The 15,717-nt window shown below is 42.1% G+C and overlaps 1 protein-coding gene across 1 annotated transcript in view; it reads right to left on the bottom strand.

Moving 5' to 3' along the window:
- Window positions 1–360: 360 nt before the first annotated feature.
- Window positions 361–15,717, bottom strand: part of zfhx3b (zinc finger homeobox 3b) — an 83,137-nt gene continuing 67,780 nt past the window's right edge. Inside the window, exons 6-10 of the mRNA XM_080499083.1 lie at window positions 13,503–13,639; window positions 12,758–12,958; window positions 9,321–9,444; window positions 3,270–8,870; window positions 361–2,851 (exon numbers count right to left, since the gene is read on the bottom strand). Coding sequence (XP_080355209.1) covers window positions 1,134–2,851; window positions 3,270–8,870; window positions 9,321–9,444; window positions 12,758–12,958; window positions 13,503–13,639 — 7,781 coding nt within the window. The 3' untranslated portion in view covers window positions 361–1,133. The remainder of the gene's footprint in view (window positions 2,852–3,269; window positions 8,871–9,320; window positions 9,445–12,757; window positions 12,959–13,502; window positions 13,640–15,717) is intronic.

Genomic DNA, 15,717 nt, shown 5'->3' with positions numbered 1-15,717 from the left:
AGCTGAGAAGAAGACAGAAATAAAGTTCAGATAAATTACCTTCCCATAATCTAGACTATCGGAATGACCAGGACAACATCAAATGAAGTGTCATAAAATTGGACAATACAAAAGCTAAATGTACACAAAGTTTTTTTTTTTTTCAACCTACCATACTGTTTAAATTCATTTCCAATGCAACATTCTACTTAACACCAAAAATGTTCATATCTATCATAAATACAGAAGGTTGATTTTTTTTCTTTTTAATCCAAACTCTTTTTTAATGTTCATTAATATGTCTGCAATGCTCTCCTTCTCTGGGTAAAATGGGATTGTGATTTCCTCACTTTAAATGGATTTTCATATTTGAATCAGCAAATCATTTACCCTTTTTGAATGCCCAGAAACAATGCCTTAATGAAAATCAATTAAGTTAATGTGATTAAATCAAGTTTTGAAAGAAAAAATAATGCTAATCTCCTGTTGGAAACAAAATCGTTAAAACATGGATTTCTGTAACAGAAAAACATCAGTGAGCTGTTGACCTGAGAATAAAATAGACATTACATTATTCTTTTACTTTTGCAAGCCATTGGTATCTGAATGCTTAAATAGCAAGAAAACTGAAAGACTATTCTCCCATACAGTACATACTGGCTTTTTGTGACTGTGCTGTTAAGTAGAAACTATTACAAAAGAAAGGGACAGCTTGTTGACTCGCATTTCTTCAAAAGGGTTCTTGGGCCGTTTGTCAACTTTGAGGCAGTCAATTGCCATACAGTACAACATTCCTCTATTATCACCCAAAACAAAACTGCAGCGATCTTTTCTGTTCTCACATATTAGTATGCATGTATCTTAATTTAAAATTGTAAAAACAAAAAACAAAAACAAACAAACAAAATAAACAAACAAACAAAAAATAAAATAAAACCAGCATGTTGATATGGGAAAACAATCCACTAACATTTAAATTTTTGGTTACAAGCTTTGGAATTGCAGTTAGTCTTTACACATCTTTTTCTGAAATTGGTTTGTATACTTTTAATGTATTTTTAACATTGCTGCTTTTTATGGGTTTTTTTTTTCATTTGTGATTTTTTTTGTCTTTTTTTGTGTTTTTTAAATATTGTCCATCACTGAAAGCTCTTTTACAATCTGATGGAGTCTGTTCCTACACTAGCAAGATTACTACTACAACTATTACTGTCTTTGACAAAGCCAGGCTGCTGCGGCTCCTCTGCCGTCCTGCCCAACCTGTCAGCTGACTTCTGACTGCTGTCAGAGTCAGACTCGTCGGTAAAGACGTCTGTTGGTATCGAGGTCTGAACTCCTGAGGTGCTCAATGAACTTGAGGTAACCGTTGAAGGTGAGGACACTGGAGGAAAAGAGGAGGAAGAGGAGGGACTAGCATTGGGCTTCCCAGCTAAAGCTCTGGAGAAAGGGGCCTGGGGCCAGGGTTTGCCGGCAGCTGTGGTGTTAAGTGGGGTAGTTGAGGAGGAGCACAGGGAAGAAGATGCAGCAGTGGATGGCATGGTGGCTGATGTTGTTGGCAGGGGAGGGGGGCTGCTGATGGGATGAGTGGCAGACTGCGAGGTAGATGCGGTGTTAGGATTGGGGAAGCAGGCTGAAGAGTGAGGTAATAAACTAGTAGCGTGCTCTTTGGCATTTCTGACTGATCGCTTGATTGTTCTGTGTTTGTGCAATGCCGATTCCAGGTGTTGACTGAGTGCTTTCTCCCCATCCAACGTAGTGTTACAAGCCAGGCAGTCATAGAGACTTCCAGCCCCTGCACCTACGCCACCGGGGACACGCAGCAACATCTCTTGCAGGTTTGCCACAGACTGACCGAAAAAACAGTTTGATTTAAGATGGGTTATAGCCGCATCTTCCTTGGTGAAAACAGCTTGACACTTGCGGCATGCCAGTTTATACTGCACCTTGGGGACAATGTACTGGTCTAGATGGGAGTCCACAGCTTTGCCATCCATTTCATTCTGCTCAGAGGGTACTTTATTATGAGAGGAGGAGGAGGATGACGAGGTTGAGGATGAGGAAGTGGGGGGTTCGCTATGGGAGTTGCCCTTTTGCTCCTCTGTTTTCACTGGCTCTTTGGCAGAATTTTTACGATCCCCCAGGTTTTGAGGGGGAACTGGAGTTTGGCTGGCCTTGGGTTGCTGGATCTGCTGAAGCTGCCGCTGCTGCTGCTGCAGTGCCTCTTGCAAGCTCTGCTGATATTGCTGGTAATGCTGCAATAGGGACCCTGGAGACAGGCCCATCAGTGCTTGTGACAATGCTGGGTTGTAAGGAAAGAGACTTTCCATTCCATACATGGGTTGCAAATAGCCTCCTTGGAGGGCACCGGGGATCTGTGGGGTGTAATATGGGGAGAAGCCAGGCATGAAGTAAGGTAAAAACTGGTTCGTTAGAAGTGCTGTGGGGTCTGATGCCAAAGCAGCCTGTAGAGCCTGGAGCTGGGCAGGATCAACCACATATTCCATGCCGGGTGTTGGCATAGACGTGGCCGGAACTGCTGTATCTGGCTTTTCCTTCTTGGCGCTGGCCGCAGAAGTTGAAGGGGCAGGAGTGCTTCCAGTTGATGAAGGGGTTGCGGGCTTATCTGTCTTTTCCTTGGCCTTCTCCTTCTCTCTTACCCTCTCGGCATCACGTTGTTTGGGGGCTTCAGGTCGTGAGCTGGACTGGGTGGTTGAAGAAGTGGAGTTTGATGTTGAGGTGGGGCTGGAGTGGGATGCAGCAAGAGACGATGAGGAGGGAGGCTTGTTGGGCAATCCAGATGTAGGAAGGCTCGGTGAGGGGACACTGGCACCAGGCATGTTCAGGAGGTTTGAAGGTTTTGGAGGAGTTAAAGCTGGAAAATATTCAAATGTAGAAAAACAATGAAACAGATTAGACACAGTTATTTGATAGATCTAGTTTTTTATAGTGTTGTAAAATTGGTAATTTCATACCTAACATGTGCATGCAAGAGGTAAAACATCAGTGAGGTAATAAACTAAAGACCCAAAGTATTTTTGACTGAAATGTTGACTCTCTTATGAAATTTGTCAGTTCAGCAATTAGGTGTTATCAAGTAAAGCACATGTTGTATATATGTATAGATATTAACTGTGTATATCAATTAAGATATTGTCCATGTTGTGTAATGCTTACAGATGAGGTAATAGATTGACTAAAGAGTAGAACACTCATAACACTCAATTGCCCATCTGCAAATCTGCACCGAAATTTACTTCGCATCAGTGAATGGATGCCAATTTGTGACGTACCTGAATTTGATGAGTTAAAGCTGGAAAGAGATGGGCTGCCAACCCCTGGCAAAAGGACAGGTGGGATGCCTTGCAGGTTTGGATAAGCTGACTGGAGATTTAGAGCCTGCATTGCAGGGTTATCAAACATCCCCTGCTGTTGCATGGCCTGCTGCTGCGCCAGTCCTAAAACTTCATTGGCCTTCTTAATGCGGTCCATCTCTTGCTGGGCCATAAGTTGGCGGACAGTGGCTGGATCAAAGTATTCCTTTTCTTTATCAATCTGGCTGCCAATGGTATCCTTCACCTTGGAGATGTGTTGCTGGGAGAAAATGTGATCACGAACTGAGAGGCGAGCACTATACTTGACACCACACAAAGTGCATTCAGTCTTCGGCCCCTCATAAGATGTGTGATTTATTCCAAAGTGCTTGGCCATGTTGAGCTTTGCTTTTTTCTCCTTGGCACGGGCATTTTGAAACCATACCTGAACCACTCTCTTTGGAAGTCCAATGTCATTGCCAAGTACCTCACATTCCAGCATAGTGGGAGTTCGGTAGTCATTAAAGCAAGATTTCAGTAATTTCAGCTGGAGGTTAGTCATCTGGGTTCGGAAGCGCTTTTGGCCAGGTCGATCTCCACTGTCAATGCTCCTACTCCCAGAGGCTCCAGGACTTGGTGAACAAGGGTCAGCTAGACTGGAAGTCTCGCTATGGTCAATCATATTTTCATTTTCATAGTCCTTAGCATAATAGCTTGTTGCTGGGCTTACCAGCCCTGAGGACATTTGATCATCATTTTCAAGACTGGGGACTGTGCCTCCAGACTTTGATAGGTAATCACCACTATTGTGGCTGTGCTTTGCATCAGCACTGTCATTATCAGCATTGGCCTCATCACCTGTTGTTGTGTCTGTGATGGCTGTATTCACAGAAGAGCAATCGTCATTATCAAGTTTGTTGTGATCAAAGCTGAGATTAACGGAGGACATGGTTGCACTCTCAAAATCTTCCATTCCTTCAACTTTGATGGATGAAGGGCTGAGTAGAGCCCTGGGAGACAGATCCAAGCCTTTGTTCACTGGTGACATGGAGGAGCTTTGTCCATCGCTGTTTGTGGCTGTGGGTAGTTGAGAGTAAACTGATGTCTCAAGAGTATCCATTTTTATTTGCATGCTGTCCTGCTCTGGTAACATACCAGCGAGTGCTAAATTATATCCAGCACGTTTGGCTTCATGCCAGTGACGAGAGCGAATGTGTGCCTCAAGGGCAGTTTTTGCTTTAAAGAGAGCTCGACAAAAAGGGCACCTCCTATGAGCTTGAGCTGGCCCAACTGCTCTAAACTGGCCTTTTCTTTCTCGAGCTCTGGTATTTTGGAACCATACTTGCACAACTCTCTTTTTTAATCCCACTTCATGGGCAATGTGGTCAAGCATTTTGCGAGTAGGATTTGAATCCAATAAATATTTTTGATACAAGATCTCTAGCTGCTCAGGTGTTATGGTGGTTCTCAATCTCTTGTCTCTCTGTGGCTCTTCACCACTATTTGTGCTGTCATTCTCTCCAGGGCTAGTGTTAGCTTTCTCCTCTAACTTCCTCTTCAGAGAGTTCATGGTGGAGGTTGGGGTGGACGGAGAAGTGGCTGAGCTGCTGGGAATCTGTGGCATTGCCCCAGAAAGTAGCTGACTTGCCAGGAGAGGATTGCTTGGGTCAAATAGCATGAAAGGCATGTCAAGTGGACGGTCAAGGAACTGGGGGTGGATAAATTGATTTTGCACAGAGAGAAAATGAAGTTGCTGGTGTTCCTGCCAGTGCTCAAAGGAAGGGAAGCCTATCTTGCACTGCTCACACTGGTATGGGATCATTTGTTGTGCAAGTTGTTGTGTGGCAGAAGTCAGGTGTGCATTGAGGCTCATATGGGAGCTTTGAGAAGAGGCCTGACTTGTCTGTGAGGCTGAGGGACCACACTGCTGCTGTTGCTGAGAGAAGGAAGGTGATGAATGCTTAATGTTCTGTGCAACATTTTGGATTTTCTCTTCTCTCTGTGGTCTGTGGTGATGTGCCTCAGACTGTGGTTGGTGCACAACCTCCTGTTTAATAGAGGTTTGGTTTTCTCGTGGATCAGCAGAGATTTCCGGTAACTGCTTGGGCTTCTCATCATAAAGGTTAGAGCTGGATGCTGGTGAAGCCTCCTCTTTTTCAGAGGATGAGAGGTGCGAGAATGCCGAAGTTGAGGGTGGAAGAGGGCAGAGACTTGAAGAAGTGGGCATTGGGGTGTGACAGGAAGACCCAGAGGGAGTGTAGCATTCATGGGACAGATCCAGTGAATCCTCATTTTGGCTGTCATACTGTCCTTCCTCGTCTTCATCTTTGTAACACAGCTTCTTTTGGTGTTTTATTAAATCAAATATACGCTGGAAAACCAGGCTACATTTCTTGCACTGGTAGTTCAGATTTGATGTCCGGATATATCTGTCATTTGACAGTTCTCGTCTTTCACCCTCCTTTGCACCCTCACCCTGGTTCTCATAATTTTTCCTTGCCTTCTGGCGAGCATTTTGGAACCACACAACAATAACTCGAGTGGGAAGGCTCAAAAGGTTGGAAAGCTGTTCAAATTCATCATCCTTAGGATAAGCATTGGCATCAAAAAAGTCCTGGAGAACTCTCAGTTGGTAGTCAGTGAACCTTGTTCTCGATGATCTCTTACTACCATGTAACTCATGTCTCTGAGGTTCAGGGGAAGGAGGTTTGGAATCAATTTTTGTGTCTTCTAATGTTGTTGTTGGTGGATTATTGAAGTTGTAAGGTGAGTCTTTATTGCGCTGCCGTTCCTTGAACAGGGTGTTTCTGAACCAGTGCTTTATGACCTTTTGAGGAAGTCCTGACTTGTCAGCCATCTCTTTAATCTGTTCTTCATTAGGTGAATTGTTGATATCAAAGTACTGTCGCAAGACCCGAAGCTGGTCGTCAGTGATGCGTGTTCGTGGCCTCTTGTTCTGCTGCTGTTGTAGCATGGCTGGTGTGAGTTGTTGTTGATAGAGCTGGGCAAGGTCTGATGCCAGACTTGGCTCAACAGATGATAACTGAGGAGGCAGCTGAGTGGGCAAAGACTGAAGAGACATGGGTTGCATCATAAGAGGTGAGAAAAGAGGCAGATCCATTGGCATGGATATTTGTGTCATAGAAACTTGTGGCTGTGGAGGAGGTACGGTTGGAGGTGTGAGTGAAGCAGCAGAGACTGGAATATTGGGTGTTGGAGCTCTTTGGGGCGCAGGAGGGGGTGGCGGTGGAGGAGGTGGTGGAGGAGCTGGAGCAGCCTCTGGTGTAGGAGGTCTCAGTGGATAGAGTTTATCATAATGCTCTCTGTATTCCTTGGCAAATCTCTCAAGGGATCGAAATGGAAAGAAGGCCTGGTGGATATGCTCCTGGTGACTCTTTAAAATCAGGATGTTTGAAAACAGTTTGCCACAGGCTTCACATTCCAGTTTCTCTAATCCTTCAATAGGGTCCACCACTCTTGTTATTCCACCTGGACCACTTGATCCGCTAGGTCCAGCTGTCTTTTTCTGCGCTTTCTGTTTATTTTCATTGTACTGAATTACTAACTCAAACCCAAAATTTTCGAGCAGGGCTTTTGTTGCATTTCCTCGAGCATCTGAAGCTATCCTGGGCGGAGGCAGACCAGTATCATGGTTTATATTTATTGAAATGTGCTGAATGTCCTTTCTTTCTTTAGGCTTGCTCTCTGTAGAATCTTTGTTTACATAGTCCTCATTTCTTTCAACTGAATCTTTTTCTCTTTGTATTTCTCTGTCCTTCTCACTATGAGAGGAGGTCTGTTTCTGCTTTTTCTCAGACTGCTGAAGGAGAGATGCACTTTGTTGAAGTAAAGCCATTTGTCCCTGAACTTGTGAGTGAGCCTGTTGCTGCTGCTGTTGTTGCTGCTGCTGCTGTTGTTGTTGTTGGTGTTGCTGCTGAAGGTGATGGTGCATCAACTGCTGTTGCAAGCAACTCTGCTGGGCTGAGTTCTTTAAATCTTCCAGCAGTGAGGAAGTGGAGGATCCTGCAAGGCCAAGTGCTGAGCTGCTGATATTAATCTCTGGGTTGAGCTGAAATTCTGCTCCAGGGATGTAGAAAGGGAACAACAACTGTTGTTGTTGTAGAGGAAGAAGTGCATCAGTTGTCATAGGGAAGTGCTGCAGAAGTGCTGGGTTGAATAGCTGGGATTGTAACAGTGCAGCCTGCTGCTGGAGCTCTTGTTGCAACTGGGCTTGGGCTTGGGCTTGCGCCTGGGCTAATTGCTGCTGTTGTTGAAGCTGTTGCTGTTGCTGTTGTTGCTGTTGTTGTTGTTGTTGTTGTTGTTGTTGTTGTTGTTGTTGTTGTTGTTGTTGTTGTTGTTGTTGTGCACCCCTTGCAGAGAGCATTTCTGAAAATTTGGACTTCTTAACTTCATGGTTCTCAGATGGTGAGGAATGACAGCTCATTGAAGAATTTCCCATGTTGTCCATGTTATGGGTCTGGTTTATGTGGTTTCCTCCAATAATACTTTGAGCTTGAGATCCAGAAGAGTTGTGGTTATTCGAGCTACTTGTTGAGTTGCTGGCAGGGCTTGGACTAGATGTTGAAGTATTCATGTTGGACCCTCCAGCACTCAAACCAGTCGAACTTGTTGTGCTAGTGATGCCTCCTGCTGCTTCAAGTTTAGCTGCTCTAGCTTTGGTCTGGTGTAGAACAGAACGCATGTGAATTTCCAGAGTAGAACTCTGACTATACGCCACATTACATGTGCTGCACTTGAATGGCTTGTTGTCAGGGCTGCTGGTAGGCTCAGGCTGGCCAGTAGTAGACTCTTGCAGAGCCCTCTTCACCTTATGCAGGTGGGAGACAGAATTATAGTGAACCAGAAGAATGTTCTTCTGGGTGAAAGACTCTTTGCATACAGTGCATTTGAAGGGACGAGATGGATCCAAAAACTTCTCCATAGTAAAGTTGGGGCCCTTTCTGAATGGCAACGCACGTTTAGGTTCAAGTCCAGAATCTTCTTGCAGTGATCCAGAGTCACTGCCTGTTGGGCTTTGTTTCTCTTCTGGATCACTTTCATCTCCTTCTTTGTCATCTTCTCCCATACTTCCATGCTCTTCACCAAGGGTTGGATCACCCATTACCATGAGGTCACCATTCATGAGCAAACCACCATATAATTGTTGGATATCAGCTTCACTCAGCTCCAGGTGGCTGGTTTCTAAATGCTTCTTCAAGGCCTGCAGTGTTCTGAAACTTCGTTGGCAAAGACAACACATAGTGGCTGCCCTGATCACGTGATACTGTGAATGAAGTTGTAATTTTTCCACAGTCTTGAAGGCCAAGCTGCATTGGTTACAGCGGTATTTGTAGACATGGCGATCTGAAACAGGCAACTGGGGCCTTTTGTTGTGAACTTCATTGAAGTGCATTTGGAGGGAGTTGGATGACTTGAATACTTGGTTACAGCCTTTCTTCCAGCACAAGAATCCTGTGGCATCGTCTCTTTCGGACTGTTGATCATCGAGAGGTGACTTGCGAGCTTCAGCTAATTCTGTGGGGAGTGAGGCTCCCTTCTCTGCATCTGCATCTGACGCATCTGTGAATAAACAAGTCAAAAGTAGACAGTGAATTAGGTTAGAAGATTTGCTGACGAGATTTTTTTTATAGTTTTTGTTCAACACCCCCCCCACCCAAAAAAAAAAAAAATTCAAATAAAAAATTACAACTTCCATACTGATAATATTGTGAAGGGAGTGAAAATATGCAAAGAATTACTCATTACAATATGGATCACATTTATCATTCATATAATCTTGTTTAAAATGTGGCAGGCTAAAAATAAAAAAAAGCTAATCTATTCTTGAATGTCTCTTCTTAGAAATTCTGTAGACTCATCTTATGCATTTTAATGTGCCATCAGAAATATTTAACTTGATAAAAATGTAATCCAGAACACATACACTATTAGGCATGTAACATGTAACTACATTCCTTAAAATGAAATCAGAAAGTTAGAGTTCAAGAGTTAAAGTATTGAGATACTAACCAGGTTGCTTCTTTGTATCCTCAGAGTTTGAGTTCGGTGTTGCATGAGGAGTGCTCTGGGACTCTCTGTCGGGACTTGGTACAGGTATAAACATGCTCGCTGGTAGCGCCTCAGTTGCTGTCACCTGGAAAAACAAAGTACAAAGAATTTTAGCTTACATTAGAATCAACCTGACAATGTCAGTGAGTGAATCTCACATCCTAGCCTCTTGCAATACCCCCATATTTTCTTACCCTTCAATAGTCATATATAAGTTAATGAAGTTAGGAATGTAATTGGTGATTATGAGGTTTTGCCTTTTTCACCTTCCTTCATAATGCCACAAATACAGCAATCCGCATGGTCTGTGTGATGCATTTCAATTGACATCATCCCCCTCGTTTGTACCCTCGCTATTATGTCACATAATGTACCTGTTAGCCAGAAAATGGTTTGGTGGTTTGGAAAAATATATAGTCGATATAAATACGTGAAACTATATCAACTATATATTTTACGTGAAACAAACACAGAAACATGTTTAGGGATGGCGGCTCACACACTATTCTACATTACTTCACCTCCACACCACTAAAGCTCAAAATCCTTAAATTCTTTTTAAGCTCAGTTCTTGATTAATGCTTTTGAAATTATTTCAGAGAACATGAACAGTTGTGGTTGACCAGAATTATGGCATGTTTTTCTAAAAGGTCAGATACCACAAGTGTTCGTAAATCCACTATAAACTGTACGTTGTCATTACTTATCTAATGATGGAGTGACACCTCTGTTGAAATTACTGCTGCATGTCACATTGTCCACAGGTTCCCAGAGGTTTCAAGGTTAGTTGGAAGTGTGAACACTTCAAATACAACATTGTATGATAAATCTTAGAGAAAAAAAGAACAATTCATGCATAAGTGTTGGTGTTTTTGTTTTGTTCAAAAAGAAAAGTAAACGTGGCATGAAATGAGCAGGGCAGGAAGCAAAACAAAAAGTCGCAACAAGAGCAGTGATTAACATTACAAAGTGGACTGTTTTAAGACAACTGACTCACTGGATGATTACAGGAAAGAGCTGAGTATCCCAAGGTCACTTTTAATTTGGACTGCGTAATTAGCAAACATAGTTCAAAATGGCTATCATCCAGCCAGACTTGGAATTAATGAAGCACAATTATTTTCATTACCCCAAGCTCACGCTGACAGAAAATAAGACATGGAGCAAGAGAGGGAGGGCTGGAGGAGTGCGTGTACATTGTATCCATAAACTTTATTAGTTCACTACAGATACACTTTATACGTGACAGACCCAGAGTGCACTGGGCTGGAAAAGAAAGAAAAATCAAAGGAATGGAAAGGGGAGTACAAAGACATTTGGCGAATACGGGAATGAAGGGTAAGAGAGTGAACATATCATTATGCATGCTTGACAAGAAATAAAAGTCACCTATTTCAGAATTAATTAGGCTCCTCTCTGTAGACACGTGAAAAGGATAAAGTACCTTCCCATCTGCATTCACCAGTTATAAAAAGGTGCTGGCTTTAATGCGTGTTATATTACCTCTGTTCTATCTCCTCTTGTAGTGGTTCAGTACATTACAACCTCTATAAAAGAAATAAATATTGCTGTCTACCATACTAATGTGCTTGCCATTTACTTTCTAGATGGGGGATGAAGATGGTTAGGCAGCCGACAGAGCAATGCTTTATTCGGTGATTGTCCAGCAAGCTATTTAGCTTCACAGGATAGGACAGAACAAAGATTTGCTCACTGATTTACAAGAAAACAGGGGAAATAAAATTTTATTTCCCCTTGATTAACAAAAGTAAAGGAATTTTTCTCTGTCTAGAAAATGGTGGACATCTCTGCGGCGAATATAAATCTAATGCGAGTCAAAGATCACATGACTCAAGCTACAAACGATGTGAATTTTGCCTCTTATTTTCTGCAGAAGTATAGTAACATTTTGGTTTCTTCACTATGTATTTGAGTTTCTTACATAAGAGGTCGACTGTGACCCATTGGTTTCTTTTGATTGCTTTTAGTGGGATTTCATGAAGTGGTATGAATACTAATTAAATGTTGAATAATCTGGTTGTGTCTATTTGAGCTTTTACATTGATAGGCTTTGTTTTGACTAACACACAGGTGATCATAGACATAGCAATAATGTCAGTGAAGTGATAAATGGACTGGGAACCGAGAAAGCTGCTCATCGTAAAATCATTAAGAAATACAAAATCAGATTATGAGTTTCCCTCCCCAAATGACTGTGATTAGAAGAGAGATGAAAAGGCTCTCTGATGATGGGTGCATTAAGACAATTAAAAAAGGGGGAGAGAAAGGCATCTCGAAAGGTCTAATCATTTCCAACACATGCTGATGGGATTGCCTGCAGCTATTTCACAAATAACAGCCTTCTTTTGTGTTTTATAAAAGAATGCATGTTGGCAATTTAGAGCGGGATAGGCAGAGATGACAACTGCTCTCATAGCTAGGCAGCCACTCCAGGGTGAGCGATTCAATAACAGTGACTTTCTCATCTCCGTGGCATTGCAGAATCGCTGGACTGGTCCATGACTCGACACATTCCATGCAATCTAACTGGCCATGTGAGTAAGTAACAATATGTTGGACCTATATAATTCAGTAGTTCTCTTGACAATGTACAATTATAAATGACTAAAGTAACACTATATTTAAGCACAGTGGAGAGTTTGAGGGTCCTGATTCAAAGAGTAGAGGTAATCAATAGCACATGGCCTTGCCAAATATGCATGCTATATTCTTTACTTCACACGTGCTGTGAAACTACCACTCCAAACTTGTAAAAATTACTCCAGGCCACGGCAGTTTAAGTTTAATTTACTGTTACATATGTATATAGTAAACTCATAAAACAAAAGTATGAATAGATGAACCAGCCCCATGGTTTTCTGAGCGTGTGGCAGGCGTCCTGTACAAAGAGATTTAGGGGGGAATGACAGCAAGAATAATTGGGGATGATTATTTTTTCGTGTTTTTCTTTTTTTTTTTTTGAAGAAAACATTATGTAAACGCATTGTACAGGAAAAAACTATTTTACAAAACAAATTCTTGTGTTACTGAATTTATTATAAATCTGGTGAGATTAGATGAAATGATGACTCAAACTTTATTAGAATGCCTTAAGTGTAACAGTACAGACTGCATATTAGGACTTACCAGATATATCTAAATAAAAGCATCTTACTCGCACAGGAATAGTTCTACTTTTATTGCCGAAGGATCCCAACAGCCATTAATAATAGTTGATTAAAAAAATGAAAAAGAATAATGAAATCTGGCCTCTGAAGCTAAATAAAACATATATGGCATGAAAGTTGCAGTTGTGGAGGGAAAATGACAAACTACTTTCAAAACTGCAAAAGCAATATTTGATATCACATGCAAAATACACACTGTTCTGGACTTACAGTGGCAATTAGCTTGTCCACGCAGTCAGGTGCCACACTGTGGAGGTGAGTGAGGTGGAACTGCAGGTGGATCTTGTTGTTGAGCATATCCTGGCACAGTGGACATCGCAACATAGGCTGGACCGAGTGTTGCGTCATCACGTGCATTCTGAGCCGATTCAGGTCTGTGTTGGTGAACTTGCAGTAGGGGCACTGGTACATCTACGTGGGGGTGGAGAGAGGAACGGAGAAAGAGAAAACACACAGAAATGGGTTAATTTGGTTAAATGGGTGTGCTCAGCATAGTGGGCCTGTTTGGAAAGAACCTGCAGGTCAGCGGAAAGAGTAGGGCCCACCCCCTTCCTTCAAACCACCAGATCTCTCTGATCAGAGACAAGTGTGTAATACTGAGCATGGCTGAGTCTTGGCACCCACATCAAAGTCCACCTGTCAAATACTATATTGATTATCAACCTGATACACAATTAGCAGGGCATCTGTAGCAGGAAGGCAGAAATATGTTTTAATGAAGTCTTAAAAAAACCTGCATAATATCATAAGCTTCAGTGAGATAACTAACTTACCAAATTACTGTGTTTTTTTTTTCTCAATTAAGTAAGTTTTGGACTTATAATGAGTTCTCGACCATTAAAGATGTGATAACCTTTAGCAAGAAAACCTTAATTCAAAGAGTTATAAAAAAGTGAATTACATGAATATCCGAGGGCATTGATGTGAACAAAAATATATGATTTGCAACGCTCACCTGCTCTGCAGCACCCTTCTCTGCTGTCCTGGGACGCTTGGAGGAAAGTGGGCTCTCTGATGTATCAGACCGTGAAGAGGGCCTTTTGGAGGGAACAGGGGACTCTGACTGGTGCTGCTCCAGGTGGCTGGACAAAGCTGAACGTGCACACATTCACACAGACAAACAGGGGGGAGGGATAAAGAGAGGAGAGCAGACATGTCAAGATGAGGTGAGGACTTGGCAGCCTGGGAGCAGGTCAATCAATAACACTGTGGATAAAGGGCTTTGGAATGTCTTTCTTAAATGTGATGTAAGTGCCTTTAATGGGAATTGGGTCGAGAAATTGTTATCAATGTCGTGCATTTGCATAAAAAAAAGACAAAAGGCACCATTTACACACAGATTTTAGTTACACGCCACCTAATATTTTTGATCCACATACAATAGGTGTCTAAATATGAGACAAACTTCTCAAGATTACCATAAAGTGAAATAGGTAAAGAGATACAAATGACTGTCAAAGTGCTTTAAACATGATTTTCTGTTTATGGGTGTTCATTGGTCAAATGTCAACACAAGAACAATATTTTAATTATTACAACGACAAAGCTAAACCTTTTCTAAGAGGCTTTCCACTATTTATTTAGCATTCCACAATATTTTCTCTCCGTCTCCAAAGTAAAGCTCCACAGGCAGAAAAGCAAAATATTATCAGGTGTTTTTTCCCCCCTGACCATTAGTCATAGTTTTGCCTTACAAGGAGTGATCTGGCCCTAAAAATATATACATATATCAAACATTTATGAAGCTGTGTGTTCAGTTTGAAAGATTTTCTTCCCTGTGTTTCAATGAAAGGCATATACAGTCAAAGTAAATCTATTTCATTTCACATTTGTGTAACAAGCGTTCCTCAGCATGCTTTTTTGTGATCATGGTCTGTGTCAAAGAGAAAATAGGACAGCAGGATTATAAAATGTTCTCTCAAACCTCTGAGCAAATCTCAATACTTTCCCCAAGGCTGGACTGCACATGACAAGCTTTCATTTAACTTTTCGAGACATAAAAACATGCCACTGGGCTGAATGACGCCATCAGACTGATGATTAGTCATACACAAGCATTTATACAGGGTACAAAAATGCTTTGATAATTAAAAAAAGTCTGTGGGTATCTAAAAAAAAAAAAAAGATGGTTACAGTCATTTTCAGGTGGCTTCCAATCTTTGTCATTATATATCATTATTTCATGTGTCTCACTAGCGCACACATCAAATCAGATGACAAATCGTTTTAATGCAAACAATGCTAATATTAACAAAATACAGAATCTCTTTTTGCCATTTCTGCAGAGCAAGGTCTTACCTGATAACCCCTGCAAATCACTTTAAACCTACTCCACAGTATAAAGGGAAAATGAGTAACTCAAGGTGGTACACAGAGAGGCAGGACAGTAATGGAGCAGTTCAACATGGGTTGAAAGAGGAGTGAAATCCACATAGGGCCCATATGGGTGAGCTGCTGGAGCCCCACACTTCGTCAACAGGGGAAAGAATCCACTGTGAAACTTAAGGAGGTGTCTTCCCAAACCCTAACAAGCCCATAAAGAGTTAAATTTGGCCTAATTTGTACAGTCCAAGAAGGGCAAATTGAGAACAGAGGGCACTGGCTGGGGAGGGGTGATTTAGCAGGGGGTCAGGTTAAGCGGGCTGACCACGCTCTTGCTCCAGACATTAAAATGTCAGCTCCAATCAGGACGAGGGCAGTTGAACTGATTACCCAGTGGGGGACCTGGCTTTGGACAGAGCAGCCTGCAAGATCTCCCAGAGACACTGGGATCAGCCAGCGAGGCCTTATTACGGTCCAGTCACAGCCAATCCTATTAAACACATCCGCCAATAAACAAAGGGAATGTTAAACAAAAGGAACCTCCCATTCCTTGACATTAACCTCTCAGTCATGGCACTGTCCTCACCAATTTCTCCTCAACTCCACCTCAGTCCACTCGTACTTTCCCTGAAGTCATCTCGAGTGGAAAACAAAGGCGATCATTTGGGATCACCCTCACCTTGCAACTCCTGCTTGACCTATCAGTTCAAACTTAGGATTTCACCTTGGATTTCATGACATTTCAATTTATTAGTATTATATTGTTGTATATTGCATATATAGGATCATCACATGCTCCATCACATTCTCTTTTAACAAAACATAAGCACAACAGAAAGCTTTTTACA

The sequence above is a fragment of the Blennius ocellaris genome (assembly GCF_963422515.1).
Source record: "Blennius ocellaris genome assembly, chromosome: 1".
Taxonomy (NCBI): Eukaryota; Metazoa; Chordata; class Actinopteri; order Blenniiformes; family Blenniidae; genus Blennius; species Blennius ocellaris.
This window is presented reverse-complemented; position numbering and strand designations above follow the sequence as displayed.